The sequence below is a fragment of the Moschus berezovskii genome, chromosome 12 (assembly GCF_049115385.1).
Source record: "Moschus berezovskii isolate FMDL1 chromosome 12, NW_MosBer_1.0, whole genome shotgun sequence".
In the NCBI taxonomy this organism is placed as follows: Eukaryota; Metazoa; Chordata; class Mammalia; order Artiodactyla; family Moschidae; genus Moschus; species Moschus berezovskii.
In genome coordinates this window covers 73,182,012-73,198,236 of record NC_142471.1, presented here as the reverse complement: position 1 = coordinate 73,198,236, position 16,225 = coordinate 73,182,012, and the positions used below count along the sequence as shown (strand labels likewise).

The window sequence follows — 16,225 nt, the reverse complement described above, 5'->3', positions numbered from 1 at the left end:
TGAAAATTTGGTTTTATGATTGAAAGTTTAAAAAAGGAAATAAACTCCATTCCATGCTCCTTGTTTGGAGACTAACAGAAGCTCACCAGTATTTAAAGGTTCTAGGATGTCCTGTGAGCAAGAAAGCCGTATAATTTGCATTCATCAAAACATTTTACAAAGGGATCCATTAAAACAAACAAACAAAAAAAAACTATAAAAATCCAACAATATTGATGTCCTACGGAACAGACATTGGGAAATGCTCTAAAAGATCTCAGAGTTCACTTCTTGGTCTAAAATTTTGTGTCTCAGTACAAGCTTTCAACATGAAGTGCCATTTTGGGAGAAATAGCATGTTTTCCTGATATAAGTGGATGTAGGCAAGAAAAGGAAAGATGGCATTTAAATATGTCTTTCAGTTCAGTTCAGTTCAGTTCAGTCGCTCAGTCGTGACCGACTCTTTGCAACCCCATGAATCACAGCACGCCAGGCCTCCCCGTCCATCACCAACTCCTGGAGTTCACTCAAACTCATGTCCATCGAGCTGGTGATGCCATCCAGCCATCTCATTCTCTGTCGTCCCCTTCTTCTCCCGCCCCCAATCCCTCCCAGCATCAGAGTCTTTTCCAGTGAGTCAACTCGTCGCATGAGGCGGCCAAAGTATTGGAGTTTCAGCTTTAGCATCAGTCCTTCCAATGAACACCTAGGATTGATCTCCTCTAGAATGGACTGGTTGGATCTTCTTGCAGTCCAAGGGACTCTCAAGAGTCTTCTCCAGAACCACAGTTCAAAAGCATCAATTCTTTGGCCATCAGGTTTCAATTAAAATATTTAAGGCCAATGTCATCTGTCATTTTTAAACAGTCTATTCAATAAAATTAGATTGTATTTAGAGAAAGAGATTGGTCCTTGGCCCTTATCTGGTGATAACCATTTAATATGTTGTTTTTTAATTAATTGATTTTTAATTAAAAGATAATTGCTTTACAATGTCATGTTGGTTTCTGCCATACATCAACATGTATCAGCCATAGTTCTGTGAAAAGTTCTCTAAGTGACTTAAACACTTAAAAGCATCCATGTTTTCTCTTCCACATCTACCAAGGACAAGTTCAAGTGGGCTGGGATAATATACATGATTTACTCTGGCCCCTAAGATTATTTAATGCATTGTCTATTTGTGGCCCAGACCTTGGAGGTTCACGAGGGCACTGGTTCACTCCAAAGACACAGAGGTGGGAATTAGTTATGTGATGCTCGGGTTAGTGCTGAAATATTTTAGCTTGAACTCGGGGATAATGCCACACCTCACTGACTAGGAAGGAAACATGAATTGGGAGTAGTTGTTTAAGGGTTCTAAATGTTAGGGTAAGGATGTTGATATTTGTCTTGTAGGAAATGGGGAATCATTGGCCCTCCATGGATGAATAACCCTTGGGCTAATTTCCACAGTTAATTGCTTCCATTAGGAAAAAAAAACAAACCATGTGGATGAACCACTTTTTTATTAAGTGTATTACTGTGTATATATAATATATATAAATATAATATTCCAATACCCTAATATTTGCAATGAACAGAAAGGCCAAATCAACCTGGCTTAATCAACAAAGGAGATTTAGGGTTTGTGTAACTAAAAATAGCTAGCCTGTATGGTTCCAGGCACTGTTTGTTAAATGCTTAATACTTACTAACTGATTTAATCCTTTCAATTCCATGAAGGACAGACTATTATCTCTAGTTTGCAGGTAGAAATTCTGAGGCACAGAGTTCTGTTCACACAGCTAAATTTCAGAGCTAGGATTTGAACTTAGCTTTATTTAAAGACTATTCTTTCAAACATTTTTCTTTACTGTCCTCTCTAACAAGTTCACACGTGGCCAGACTTCTTAGGCATCCACGTTCAGAGACTCCAATAGTGTCACAGAATTTGAACCATCTCTCTTTACGTTTTGAACCTACTTTTTCTTCTGAATCGGCTTTTCCTCTACCTGATTTTATTTTTTATTCTGACTGCTTGCAAACTAACAGTAAAATATAATTTCTCTCTCTCTGTAGTAATTCATAGTCATTCTAGAATCATGTCTTCCTGAGTTTGCTTGGGTGGAATGTCCATTGACAATCCAAAAATCAGTGATCCCTGAATGCTAGGCCTGCAAGATCACTTCTGGTGCTGAGGGTGGGAGAAAGTAGCAAAGACTGAGCATAGGGGGAAATTTGTCCGAGAGGGATGAGAATGTTTTTCAAAGAACATCAAGCTACCGTTGCCAGAAGAAATGTGCGTAAGAAAAATAAAATGCACATAAGTAAAGTCGTACATTGGGCAACTTTTATACCAGACCTCACTTTGCATTATCAACCACCTTGGATCCATGGGAAGGATTCATTGGTGGGCTCCTGACTCTGGATTGTTTCTATAAAATTGTAATCAGACTCCAGAGTATGACAGTAAGGTCTGAAAAGGGGTCAGGAACATGAAACCCTTTGAGTAAGGACTTCTTCCTTCTAGAATCATGTGAGTTCACTATGATCAACTTGAAAGAGGAATGAGAGACTCACTCCTCTGTGTCCAAAATAGACTTGAAGCTGAATTGCTGACTGATTGAGAGAATATGGGCAGAGGTTACAATGAGAAATTTAGAAGTTAGGTAGAATTGGAATTGTCAAGGAAGACCGACAGATCTCCTGAAGCCTTTCAAGGAGAACGGATGATTCCTCTCGGAGAATCTGAGCACTGAGCTACACAAAGGCCAAGGATCTTTCAGTTGTTCTTCTACCTTTAGGCTTATGTGTAATTCTGTTTTTGTTTTGTTTTATTTTGATTTTGGGTTTATAAAGTGATACCGATATATGCCACCTTGGGTGAAGGGGGAAAGATTGCTGAGAGCAATGAGCTGGCATCCTTGAGGGAGACGGCAGGCTTTGGTCTGAGACAGCAAGCCCAGGTCTGTGTCAGTCTCTCCCTGAACACCTACTCCTCTGGGTCAGAAGTTGGGGAGAAAGGTTTCAGAATTCCCACCCCAGGGGGTTCTGCTCACTGCCTCTCATTACCTCTGCCTTGTTTCTATCTTCCAGGACGACTAGAGTCTGAAAACATCATCAATTATGCAGAGTGTTTTTTCCCTCTTTTATTTAAGGCTTCCTGCTGAACTTCTCAGGGTACAGGTTTAGATAAGCTAAGACCTAGAATGCTGATTAACCTGAAGGTTAGTACTCTGGGGTCTCAGGTAAACATTTTTCCTCTGGGACTTCTAGGGCTTGCTGAGCCTTAGGGAAGTGCTTCTCAAACTTGGATGTGCATATTATCCATCCATGGATCTTATTAAAATACAGGTTTCTATTTGACAGGTGAGGCCTGAGGTTCTGTGTGTCTAACAGTCTTCCAGGTGATGGTCATGCTGCTGTTACATGGGCCACACTGAGAGATGCAAAGCTTGTCTGTTTTCTCGTTCTGTCCTGTATATGCCTTCTGAGCATGTACTCTGTGGTTTGCAAATTTATCAGGATGCCTGATTCTCCAAAGTCATACATGTTTGAGAAATTATCCTTCAGATTATCTAATGAGGCAATTAAGTTGTAACTGAGCTACCAAGCATCTCTCTGTCTCATTTTCTGATGACCTTACCTTGTGACAAAGGAAATATGTGAATAACGCTCAACTAATTATTATTTCACAGATACACAAAAGGAAAATCTCTATCTTCCCTTACGCTACCTACGTGCCTGTCCTGGTGTTCCTCATCGTCACATTCTGTGGGTACATGCCAGGGGCACGTATAAAATGTTCTTCCCCCCCCCCTTCCCTGTGTCTTTCCTTAGGACATGCACGTCATCAGCACTGATGAGAACCAAGTGTTTGCAGCGGTCCAAGAGTGGAACCAGAATGACACATACAACCTCTATATCTCAGACACACGTGGAGTCTACTTCACCCTGGCCTTAGAGAATGTCCAGAGCAGCAGAGGCCCTGAGGGCAATGTCATGATTGACCTCTATGAGGTATGTCACAAGGCGTGTGTGGTCTTCAGCCACTGCAGTGCTTTGACTGGCAATTGAAGGCCAGGGGTTGGCCCTTCCCTCAGTCATTTTAATGACTAGTTCCTTACATGGCCTTGGTCTGTTTGGGAGAGGGAGGGGATTGCAGAACATGAATATTGGTTAATTTGCATTCACAAGACATCTCTGGGAGGGATTCTTTGTTGACCAAGTCCAGAGGACTTGGAAAGTGTCTGGGGAAGCAGTACGGTAATTAAAAGGTTTGAATAAGAGTGAGCCTAGTATGAAGTTTGAAAATAGTCTTAAAGGACTAATAGATGTCACGGGTAGAGCTAAGAAGTGACTGGCAGTACTCTCTTACATCTCAAAAGAAAGAACTAAGGGAGTGTTTTTGCATTGCATCAGAACAGACTCCCTTGACAAATGCTTTACCTATTTAGTTCATGCGGAATATTGAGCAGAGTTCCCTGTGCTATACAGTAGATCCTTGTTTGTTACCTATTTTAAATATAGCAGTGTGTACTTGTCAATCCCAAACTCTCGATCTATCCTTCATATATGTGTAACTGAATCACATTGCTGTACATGTGTAGTTAACACAACATTGTTAATCAACTATGCTCTAATACAAAATAAAATTTGAAAATTATTGTAGCTAAATATTGGGGAAAATAAAAAGACACTCACTTGGATTTGAAGACCTTTCTGACTACATAACCTCTACAGGCTGATTGTCATCTTCTCAAGGATCTAATGTATGAGATAAAATTCATATGTCTTTCTTTTCCTAAAGGGGACTAAAGAGGAGAAACAAAAAAGCAGAGTTTACCAGATTTCCTTAAGGGAACTATGACCCTTTTTTTCTCAGAAGGACCAGATTCAAAATAAAGTCAAGTGTTGGCTCAGTTAGCTTTCATGACAAACACCAACACTTTACTGGCTATTTAAAGTAGAGTCAGGTAAAAGAAAGCTGCTATTTGGAGACGGATTTTATCCATTTGTCAGTCTTGTGCTATGAAGGATTCATAGTGGGTTATAATGAGCCATTACAAAACGTATTTGGAATTTGGGAAGTGCAAACATCTACTTATATTCTATTGAAAAATAGTTATAAAACTGATTTAGATGTGTTCAGTCACAATGATACTATCATTTGGTTGAGGATAAGCTCAGAGAATATAAGTTGTTTGTGTGATGAGTAGAAAGGGAATCATATCCAGTTATGTCAAAGAAAGAAACCAATTTCACTTAAGAAACTTAAACCTATCATTGGAATTCTTTTAATGCTCTCTATATTCCTTCATCTTTAGGTATTTTGGGGAATTTTCTTCTAGTATCTAAACTTCTCTGTATGTATAAAGGCATGTTAGCAGACTGTAAGCACAACTCAGAGCTCAAGTATTTGTAATGGAAATTAGAGTAGACTAGCATAGGTGATTTGAACTGTGGTGCTGGAGAAGACTCTTGAGAGTCCCTTGGACTGCAAGGAGATCCAACCAGTCCATTCTAAAGGAGATCAATCCTGGATGTTCATTGGAGGGACTGATGCTAAAGCTGAAACTCCAATACTTTGGCCACCTCATGTGACGAGTTGACTCACTGGAAAAGACTCTGATGCTGGGAAAGGTTGGGGGCGGGAGGAGAAGGGGATGACAGAGAATGAGATGGCTGGATGGCATCACCGACTCGATGGACATGAGTTTGAGTGAACTCCGTGTTTTGGTGATGGACAGGGAGGCCTGGCGTGCTGTGCTTCATGGGGTCACAAAGAGTCGGACACGACTGAGCGACTGAACTGAACTGAACTGAGCATAGGACATAGTTTGTGTGTATATATTTAGGAAAATACCCTGTAAACTTTTTATGCAGTCACAAATTTCTTCCACTTCAGTTCCTGCCCATGTTCCATATAAATATAGTATCATATATCTCAGCCTCAAACTGAACATGTATTCTGGAAAACATTTACATATTCTAGTGATTTACTTTCAAATTCATGTTGGATAAAACTGTGATTTAGGGTGTAAATTTTAGAGCCAAGCAGGCTGGGTTTAAATCCTGGCCATGCCACATATATATATCTCCGTGAGATAAATCCAACAACTTTTGAGTGTTAGTCTCCTTGTTTAAAATAAGGGGATAAATGTAATATCTCCTTGATAGGATTTCTTTGAGGATGAAATAAGCTAATCTTCTTAAAGTACCGTGAGTAGTGCCTGAAATATAGAAATACTCAACAGATTATAGATAGCATAATCAATATTACATTCCAGTGAGTTTAAGCCTGAAAACAATGTTCTAGTCTTATAATCTTAAAACCAACCCATATTATTTAAATGCCCAATGTTCTTCCACTGTTCAGGATCTCTACTTCTTCCTGTATTGCAGTTAGCAAGGCCACATGCCATCCTTTATCACCAAAGTTGTCTTCTTAATGCTGTGCATGCATGCTCAGTCATGTCTGACTCTTCTCAGGGTGTGTGACCCCATAGACTATAGTCCTCCAGGCTTCTCTGTCCAGGGATTTCCCAGGCAAGAGTACTGGAGTGGGTTGCCATTTCCTTCTCTAGGGGATCTTCCCAACCAAGGATTGAACCGGGTCTCCTGCATTGCAGGCAGATTCTTTACCATCTGAACCTTTTCTTATAAACAAATGTAAATATCCACATTTCAGTCCTCTTTTGTAAATGTCATATAAACATTTAAACTTTAAGTGTGTTTGTAGAAAATATCACACATTTTCTTGCTTTGATCCAGCATTTACAGTGGAAATATCTTGCTTCGAGAGTGTGAAATCTACTCAACTGTCCCACACTAATCAGCCAGTTGGCTTCTCAGGCCTCGGATCTGTCCCTGCTCTCTTGAAAACATTTTCTGATTTTCAGGTGGTGTTTTTACTTCCTGATGACCTTCTCCCTCTTTTTAAGTCGATGTGGAATACCTCCTCGGAGAAGGCAATGGCAAGCCACTCCAGTACTCTTGCCTAGAAAATCTCATGTACAGAGTAGCCTGGTGGGCTACAGTCCATGGGGTCGCTACTAGTCGGACACGACTGAGCGACTTCACTTTCACTTTTCACTTTCACACATTGGAGAAGGAAATGGCAACCCACTCCAGTGTTCTTGCCTGGAGAATCCCAGGGATGGCGGAGCCTGGTGGGCCGCCATCTTTGGGGTCGCACAGAGTCGGACACGACTGAAGTGACTTAGCAGCAATAGCAGGAATACCTCCTCTGGTTAATTTTATTTTCTGCCAAAATGGAGAACATTTTAATTAGTCCCTTGATGATGGAAAAGATGACAGATTTGAACGAGAATGACTTTGTCATGTCCTGTTATTCGAAACTGTTTCCATGAATGGTTTTCTGAAATCAAAAATTACTAACAGGCCCCTGAGAAGAGGAACCAGCGTGACTCTGAACATGGCCAGCCATTTTTTTGGTAACCTTTATGTTTTCCCTTTGCATCTCTCCTTTCCGTTGAGTGTCTGTAGGGAAGCTGCTGGCTCTTATTATCCTCACTTTGAAAGGTGGTGGGACTACATTATGTAAAGGTGTTCTGCATCCTGAGGCCGGGGGAAGAAGAGGCTTTGTTTTATTAACCTGGCAGTTCACAGCAACTTGATTTGAAATTGATGTGATCAGAACGGTGATGCCGTATAGGCTGATTACCAAGATAGAATATTGGCTGACACGGAACCTGGCACAAGTGTTCCTTAAAGCTGATTGTTCTGCCTAGCAGGAAGCTGAAAGCCATCCAGCATGAATTTCCCAGTAGAATGGCAATGAATGATGAGTGGTTAGAGATAAATGAGAAGTAAGAAAATCCATAAATGCATTAAGAAGGAGGAGAGATGAGCAACATTCCAGGTGGGGGTGACAGAGATAGAATATATGGAATGCAGTCTGCTCACATTTTGGGGGTGACAGAGAAAGATGACATGCATTCTTGGCTTATACATGCTGACCACCTGCTGTTCTCACATGCTCTTTAAATTATGTTAGCAGAGGTGAACTGTGTAATGTGACTGTGTGATATGTCTGTGTATCAGGCATATGTATTGTTGGTGAGTCTGTGTGGGAAATGCAGAGGGAGGCACAGATCTCATTAAAAATAGTCATTTTGTTCACTCTTTCCTTGAAACCTTACAACAAATGCGGTACTCTTTACACCAGAATCATGTGAATATATGTGTTGAGATAGGGAAATGTTGGGGACAAACTGTTGGGGCCCTATCTTACAAGGTTTAGTTCTTGAAATACCAAAAATTCCCCTCAATGTGAGGTAAACATTGCCATGGACCCCATTCATGAAGAATCAAGATGTGAGCCAGGAAAGTTGGCCTCAGAGCAAAAATGCTGGGTAGTGATTTTTGTTGAAGAAAGATCACAGTAAATAGATAATATTTGGGATACCATTTAGACACTTTATAAAGAAGCTTTTAAATTATCTCATTCAATCTATATATTAGCTTTATGACACAGGGACTGTAGTCATCACTCTTGTTTAGAAGTAAATGGAAACAGAGAAAATGCATTCATTTTTTATAAGATTACAAAGCTAATAAGTGTCAGGATTAGGATCTGCATTCTAGAGTGTGCAGTCTTTTAACTAGAAACTATTGTGTGTCTCTAGAAAGATCAGCATTCAGGCTTCTATTTGATTGTGGCCAAGTAGTAACCATAAGATAGAAGCCCATTAGAGAGCAGCATAAATCATATTAGACTATACCTACTCACTGGAAAAGACTCTGATGCTGGGAAAGGTTGGGGGCGGGAGGAGAAGGGGACGACGGAGAATGAGATGGCTGGATGGCATCACCGACTCTGTGGACATGAGTTTGAGTGTACTCCGGGAGTTGGTGATGGACAGGGAGGCCTGGCGTGCTGTGATTCATGGGGTCGCGGAGAGTCGGACACGACTGAGCGACTGAACTGAACTGAACCTACAGAAGAGATCAGACGGGAAGAAGAAAATGGTCTGGGGAAAAGCCAACATAAACAGAATCAGCATATGACGGCTTTGGACCTATTCACCATTTACTAAGCCAAGTCCTGAGCCTGCAGTTTAAGCAAATTCACCCTATGTTATCCCGAAACTCCCAATTTTGCCTGCTGGATGTGTTCATGCAAGAGAATCCTAGAAACAAGTGTCCTAAAATTCTGTCATTCCTGAGGAGCACAAATTCTCCAGTGGCACCATGTGGAGCAGGTCACAGAAGACAGCAGGCCTGATGGTGGCCGGAGCCAAAGAGCTGTGATGAGTGTGTCTGAGACATGTGGTTCCTGGTATATCCGTCTGGAATGGATGATGATACTGAGTCTGACAGCTTTGGGCAATTCCTCCCTCCTCTGGGAAGGGGATATTAATTAATGATGATGGCGAGCCCTTTGGTTTAATGGACAATGACAGTTCACCCCAGCCAAGCAGAAGGGGTTGTGTTGAGAATGAAGCCACCTGGCTATGAATTCAGAATGCACAGAACGTATGCGTGCGTGAGTGAGGCACAGTAGGCAGGATGACAGACGTAACTGGTGAGCGGGGCACGCCGTTGCACACACAGTGTCTTCTGTGTGTTATGAGCACCTCTCTCTAAAAGAGAAAGCTCCACAATTCTGATGATGTAGCTACACCTTGATTCTCAGGAAAAGACTACCTCTTACAATCCAGCGTAAGAGGTAGGGAAGAAAATTCCTCTCCCATTTAGGACATAGTTGGGCTTCCCTGGTGGCTCAGAGGGTAAAGCGTCTGCCTGCAATGCAGGAGACCCAGGTTCGATCCCTGGGTTGGGAAGGTCCCTTGGAGAAGGAAATGGCAACCTACTCCAATAATCTTGCCTGGAAAATCCCATGGACAGAGGAGCCTGGTGGGCTACAGTCCACGGGCTTGCAAAGAGTCAGACACAACTGAGCAACGTCACTTTCTTTCTTTCTTTCTATTGCAAGACATAGAATATACCCTCTAATTATTTAAGGCGATTCTCTCCCTGGGTAGGTGAGTGCTGCCTGACCAAGACAACAGGGAAGGGAAAAATACTTAGTCTTTGTTGGCAGTGGGTTCTCTGATGACAAAGGCACTTGCTGGGTATGTGTCTCTCCTGGCTGGGATACTCTCTTTAGAACAAAAAATATCCTGTCTCCAAAGACATTATGGTGGCAATATGTTCTCTTTTCCCGCCATTGTCATTGATTCATTTTTAAAATTGTCTTCTAAGTTTGACATTTCAGATTCATAATTGAAGTCTGAGACAGAGAGGGTGGGAGGAATCAGTTCCCAGTCAGCATCAGGGAAATAAGCAAAAATTCCTGGGCAGGAATCTTTCTAACATGGCCACCATGTGGCATGCATGAAAGATTTGGAGTAGGAGAGCACCTTCTAGGGATGACTATTAAAACACAAAGGAGATATCTGGAGTTCTTTCTTTAAATCACCAAAGAAATCTAAGTCCCAGTACTTGGCATATTCTGACTCTCAAAAAAAATCTGCAGAGTGAATGTATACTTCTTTAGACATTCTATGTGCTATTTTCCCGGTACTTAGAATGCGTAAGTGATGGATATTAAAAATATTAATTGAACAACTACTGAGTACATGTACTGAAGAATGAATCAAAAGCAATTTCCTATAATATCTACATATAACATTTCTCTCAGGATATATTTCTCTCAGGATGAGAGAGAATAGTATTGCCAAAGGGTTAGGTTCTTGAGTTCTCAAGTTAGACACACTGATGTGGAGTCCACTCCTAAGGTTCTTGGGGGAACAACCTTAGAGTGATTGGCTCCATCCAGACTTTGGTTCTTGCATGTGTAGAATGAGGATGCAATGAGTCTGCCACTTACACTGCATGGAGAGATGGACGTGCACTTGCTTGCAAAAAGCCTTTCATGTCATGTCTGACATTTCTTAAGTATTTAATCAATTTGGGGCACTATGAATTTGTTCTCTCTTCTAAAGCAGAATTCTTACTACCTACTTCACTAAAAACAAAAGTAGCACTTCTTGTATAAAGTGACTTTCAATTATTAACTTCAATGAGAGAATACGGTGGATTGAATGATAATCCAGAAGTTATACCCGAGTGAGACATGATGATGTGAGAGCTGACAGGAGAAGCTAGGAAGAATTCACATGTGGTAAGAAGTTTGAGGATTACCAGACACATTTCCAGGATGACCGGTGCCCTTGAAAAGCTTACATGGTTGTTGAGAGCCAAGATGAAGATACCATCTGTGTGAGAGACATATTGAAGGACAGAGAAGAAGAGTTGGGGACAGTCAGGATTAAAAGAGAGGTTCTGGTTTCTGGTAAAGACTTACTGAGCTGGGTCTGGAAGGATGGGTTGGGAGAGATCAGCATTGGGATCTGATCTACCCCCCAGGAAGTGGGGGTAGCCTTCATGATCAAAGAAAGGAAGAGAAGAGAAGTAAAGGTGGCACTTTGAGGCTGATATCCTGAGGTCAGTGTTTTGTGTTGTCTTAAGGTTAGAACTCTGACACTTCATGTTGAAAAATCTAATCAACATGGTATTTTTGGCTTGTAGTGGCTTGCCATTGCCTTCTCCAAGAGAATAAGAAATACTTACTAATTAACTTTGAAACTTTTGGTATCATATTCCCCCATATAACAAAGAAATAAAAGTGGCTTCTCAACATACTCAGCATCTTTGTGCAGAGTTGAGACAGACAGAAGAGGTAATAGCAGCTCTTACCTGAAGGGAGACAGACTGCCAGCAATGGGGTGTGCCATTTCCATAGGTATAACTTCCTGACCTCTGTGTCTACGTGAAGGCATGCTTCCAGTGGGAATACTAGTCCACCCTCCACCCCACAACCTGCCCTGTTATCTCACCACAGCCCACCCCAGTTCACAAATGGGCTCATGATGTGGATGCAGAGGGAGTTGTCTGCAAACAAAAATGTGTCCCCTCATCCTCAGCAGAAACCTAGACCTTAACACACTAATACATTTATGCATATATGTACACATGTATACACACACATACACACATGTACATACATATTCCACATTTTGGGTACTAATACTTCTCCCTTGGTATCCAGAGTCCACAGTAAAAGGGTAGAAGTTCTAGAAACATAATGAGACCTCATAACAGGCATGTACTTAGACAGGCAGGTGGGCTTCTCAGGCTCAGGGAAAAGGAGCCGTGAGTGGCACAAAAGCCTAACAGCAGGCAAGGGTGACCATCTTTGCAGACCAAGCCAAAGAAGCCTAAATAAACGATAAATAAATAAAATAAAAATGCACTCGAAATGGGATTTTCCCAGATTAAGTGCTTAGCCACAAGAGGAAAATAAGTAGACCTTCTTCAGCTCTCTCCTTTATTATGATACATCCCCTTGGCTTTGCTAAGTTTTTACTCCTCAAGATAAACGTGAAGGCCAGGTTGCCAGAGATGAATTACAAAGCTCTAGAGACATTTGATAGAGCCAGACAATCGGGGGCCAATAAAGTCACCCGCTTCTGCAAATTAAGTGCACCAGCTTCTAAACACACGTAGCCCTGATCTGACACCTGGGCCAAAAGAGGAATGGTGCGGGAAACGGCAAGGGAACTACTGGAATAGGTAATGGTTTTTTTTCCCTTATGAACTTCTAGAGTGTTGCATTGTCCATGTGTAGTAATGCTATGGAGGGAAGACAGGTACAACTGTGGGAAAATTCTGATTTATGAAATCAAAGCTTTAAAGAATTGTCAGTAAAATGTCATTTAAATATGTAACAGCCTCTGGAACATATGCAGGAACCAACATGGGCTTCCCTGGTGTGTAATCCTTTTGGAGCCGGTGTAGTGAATAAATAAGCATTGTTTGCAATTAACATACCATTGTTAAGAGGTAGAGTATTCTTGGAAATTTTTATCTTCCACATTTGTGGAGGATCCACAGTGTGTAAAAAAGTATTCTGGCTACTACAGGCCCCAAATGAAGCTTGTTTTCCTTAGTTCAAAGTATTCCCCCCAGCAACTCATTTATACCATTTATTTGCTTAACAAACTTGTTGTTACAAAAGAGTACAAAGTTGGCTCAACTCTAAATTATCCCAGATGCCAAAACAGCAGGTCCGAACTAATGAGGTTTGACTGTGTCAAAAGCAAAGGCAAAACGTGCGTGTTCTATTGATCGAAGCCCAACCTCTCTGAATTGACAAAGTCAGAGCCGTATTTGCTGAAAGAATGTCGGAAGTCTAACAGATCTGGGTGTGAACCCCAAGTCTTTGTTATCCTCAGGAATCAGATTTCATTTATGCCTCAGTTTTCTCATCTATAGAATCAGGATGATAGGTGCTGTGCAGGTTTATAGCGAATATCGGAGGTTTTACCTAAAAAGGCCTGGGTTTAGTGTTTTGTACATGGACTGATACCATGGTTTCATCTTTCTGCTTAAATTTTTTTCATATTATAATATAAAGGGTCTGAGTTAAGTACTGATACCATGGTTTCATCTTTCTGCTTAAATTTTTTTCATATTATAATATAAAGGGCTTGAGTTAAGTTAAATGGGTTCAGGTATGCTTTCTAGCTTATTCTCTGTCTGTGCTCCAGAAAGCCACTTAATCTAAGTTTCTATTCCCTCATCCTCAGATGAGGATGGCTTTTGTGAGGATGAAATTAGATAACCTTTGAAGACTGTTAGAATGCACCTGTCAACACATTTCAGACCTTTTCTCACTACCAAGTTTTCCTGGATTGTTATAATTTAGAGTCAATTATCATAAATATGTTTAATTCTAAAACACATGAAAAATATGACACACAATTAATGATTTGTTCCTGCACAGTTTTGGCAACTTCTTTATTGTTGTGTCTTTCCTAAGATATAAAAGAGAAAAAGTAATCATGTTTGCAGAGTCAAATAAATAATAAGGGCTGTTTATGGTAGGATTAATAGTATTATAGAAATTGAGGAGGAATTGTTTGACAGTTTAGGAAAAGCACTACTTCTTTATGTTTAAAAGCTGTTCTGTTTTGCTTAATGTATTTTTGTAGTTTAATAGATCTTTTACAGAAAAAAAAAAGTGATAGTCATCAGATCCAGAGTTTGCACTGATCTTTTTTAATTGCCCAAGGCTGTAAATAGTGCAGTGATTTCATCATTAAGGGCAGGGGCTATGAAACCACCGAGCTCTGGGTTAAGATCTTTGGTCTACCACTTACCATCTATATGACATTAGGTGTTGTGATCCTGGGCAACTCACTATTCCTGAATGAGCCTCAGTTTCCTCATTTGTGAACTACAGTAAGTGATATTTACCCAAAAGGACTATTGCAATAATTAAAGGAGATAAAGTATTTATGACTATGAGTGCTTGCCTAAAATAAAATAAAAGTTGTCATTGTTAAGTCGCCAAGTCTTGTCTGACTCTTGGCGACCCCATGGACTATAGCACGCCAGGCTCCTCTGTCTTCCATTATCTCCTGGAGTTTGCTCAAATTCATGTCCATTGTGTTGATGATGCTTTCTAACAATCTCATCCTTTGCCCCCTTCTTCTCCTTTTGCCTTCAATCTTTCCAAGCATCAGGGTCCTTTCCAGTGAGCCAGTGCTTCATATCAGGTGGCCAAAGTATTGTACCCCCTATTTGTTTATCATTTGCCAAACACAGAACCAACAGCATCAGAGTTTATCTCTAGGCAGCTGTAAGCTACTGTCAACCTACCTTCGAAGAGATTAGAAGACTGTCAAACTTGCATTGGGCCCCCCTACCATAGGGGGCATGGGGCTATTGCATTGTCTCCCACAATGCAGGAGACCTGGGTTTGATTCCTGGGTTGGGAATATCCCCTGGAGAAGGAAATGGCAATCCACTCCAGTATTCTTGCCTGGAAAATCCCATGGACAGAGGAGCCTGGTGGGCTACAGTGCATGGGGTCGCAAGAGTCGGACACGACTTAGTGACTAAACCACCATAGGGGGCATGGGGATATTGCATTGTCTCCCACAGCCCAGGGAGTCATATGTAAGCACAACGCTCACTCTCTTTCCTTCAAGACAAGTGCTCACAGTTGAATTTGATGGTCTGGCTTCTTTTTTAAGTAAAATAATTATATTTCTTCTCAAATTGATGTATTTTTCAGCCATGTCAATTTTTCCCAGGTAGCAGGGATAAAGGGAATGTTCTTGGCTAACAAGAAGATTGACAACCAGGTGAAGACTTTCATCACGTACAACAAGGGCAGAGACTGGCGTCTGTTGCAGGCTCCGGACTCGGACCTAAGAGGGGACCCGGTGCACTGCTTGCCGGTGAGTCTTCGGATGGGGCTGGAATGCCCCGTGGAGTGAGGGCCGGAGATGGAGGTCACAAGCAGATGCCCATGGTCCCAGGGCTTCTTGCTCAACTGATGAGCAGGACTGGATGGGGAAGGCTGTGAAGGCAGTTGTAGGAAAGAGTCACGGCTTTGCTGCTTGTGATGGACCAAAACCGTAAGAAAACACAAGTACGGTTCTTGCTTATTTCCAAGGATGTTCAGTTGCTGTCCACTTTCCGATAAGGACTACATATTGTAGTTTAAGGGAAAGTATGATAGTTTCCATTTGTGGTGGGGAAAGATACCCTTACTTTCCCATGAATAACCTGTTAAGGATCTAATGACACATAAATTCAGCTGTAAAGTTGATGGACTGAATGCAGAATTGTGTAAGTGTGTTTTCCTGTGGACATGCTTATTCATATTTTCAGAGAAATTTATGCCTCAAACCAAGGTGAGGACCACTGATTTAAATCCTTAATCGGTACTCTTTATAATATGTTCCATTCATTTATGTCATTATATAAAGCTGGTACTGATAAACTATGGTCTGTGGGGCAAACCGAGCCCACTGCTTGTTTTTTGAATAAAATTTTATTGGACCATAGTCATGCTTATCCACCTATATATTGCCTATGGGTGCTTTTGCTCTACAGTGGCAGAATTGAGTAGCCATGACAGAAACTGTGTGGTTCATCAATGAAATATTTATTATCTGACCCTTAAAAACAAAATTTTTGACTCCCACTTTGAAATATGGCTTGTAAAAACTTGTCTAGCGTTGGGGCAGTAAGTAGATTAGATCAAATTATTTTTGTATTTGATTATATGATGGTGTCCAAGAGAAGAATCACAAATGTGTCTTGCCTTCAAGGAGTTTGCTGTCTACTTGAGAGAGAACAGATTAATGAATGAATGATTATAAGGTCACATCCTACTTTTCTTAGTATTTATGACACCTGCCCTTTACTTGACACGTTA

General features: G+C 41.1%; 1 protein-coding gene across 1 annotated transcript in view; it reads left to right on the top strand.

The window, feature by feature from the left end:
* SORCS1 (sortilin related VPS10 domain containing receptor 1) overlaps positions 1–16,225 on the top strand; it is a 158,848-nt gene that overhangs the window by 27,435 nt on the left and 115,188 nt on the right. Inside the window, exons 4-5 of the mRNA XM_055424696.2 lie at positions 3,802–3,981; positions 15,093–15,239. Of these exons, the coding sequence (XP_055280671.2) occupies positions 3,802–3,981; positions 15,093–15,239 (327 nt within the window). The remainder of the gene's footprint in view (positions 1–3,801; positions 3,982–15,092; positions 15,240–16,225) is intronic.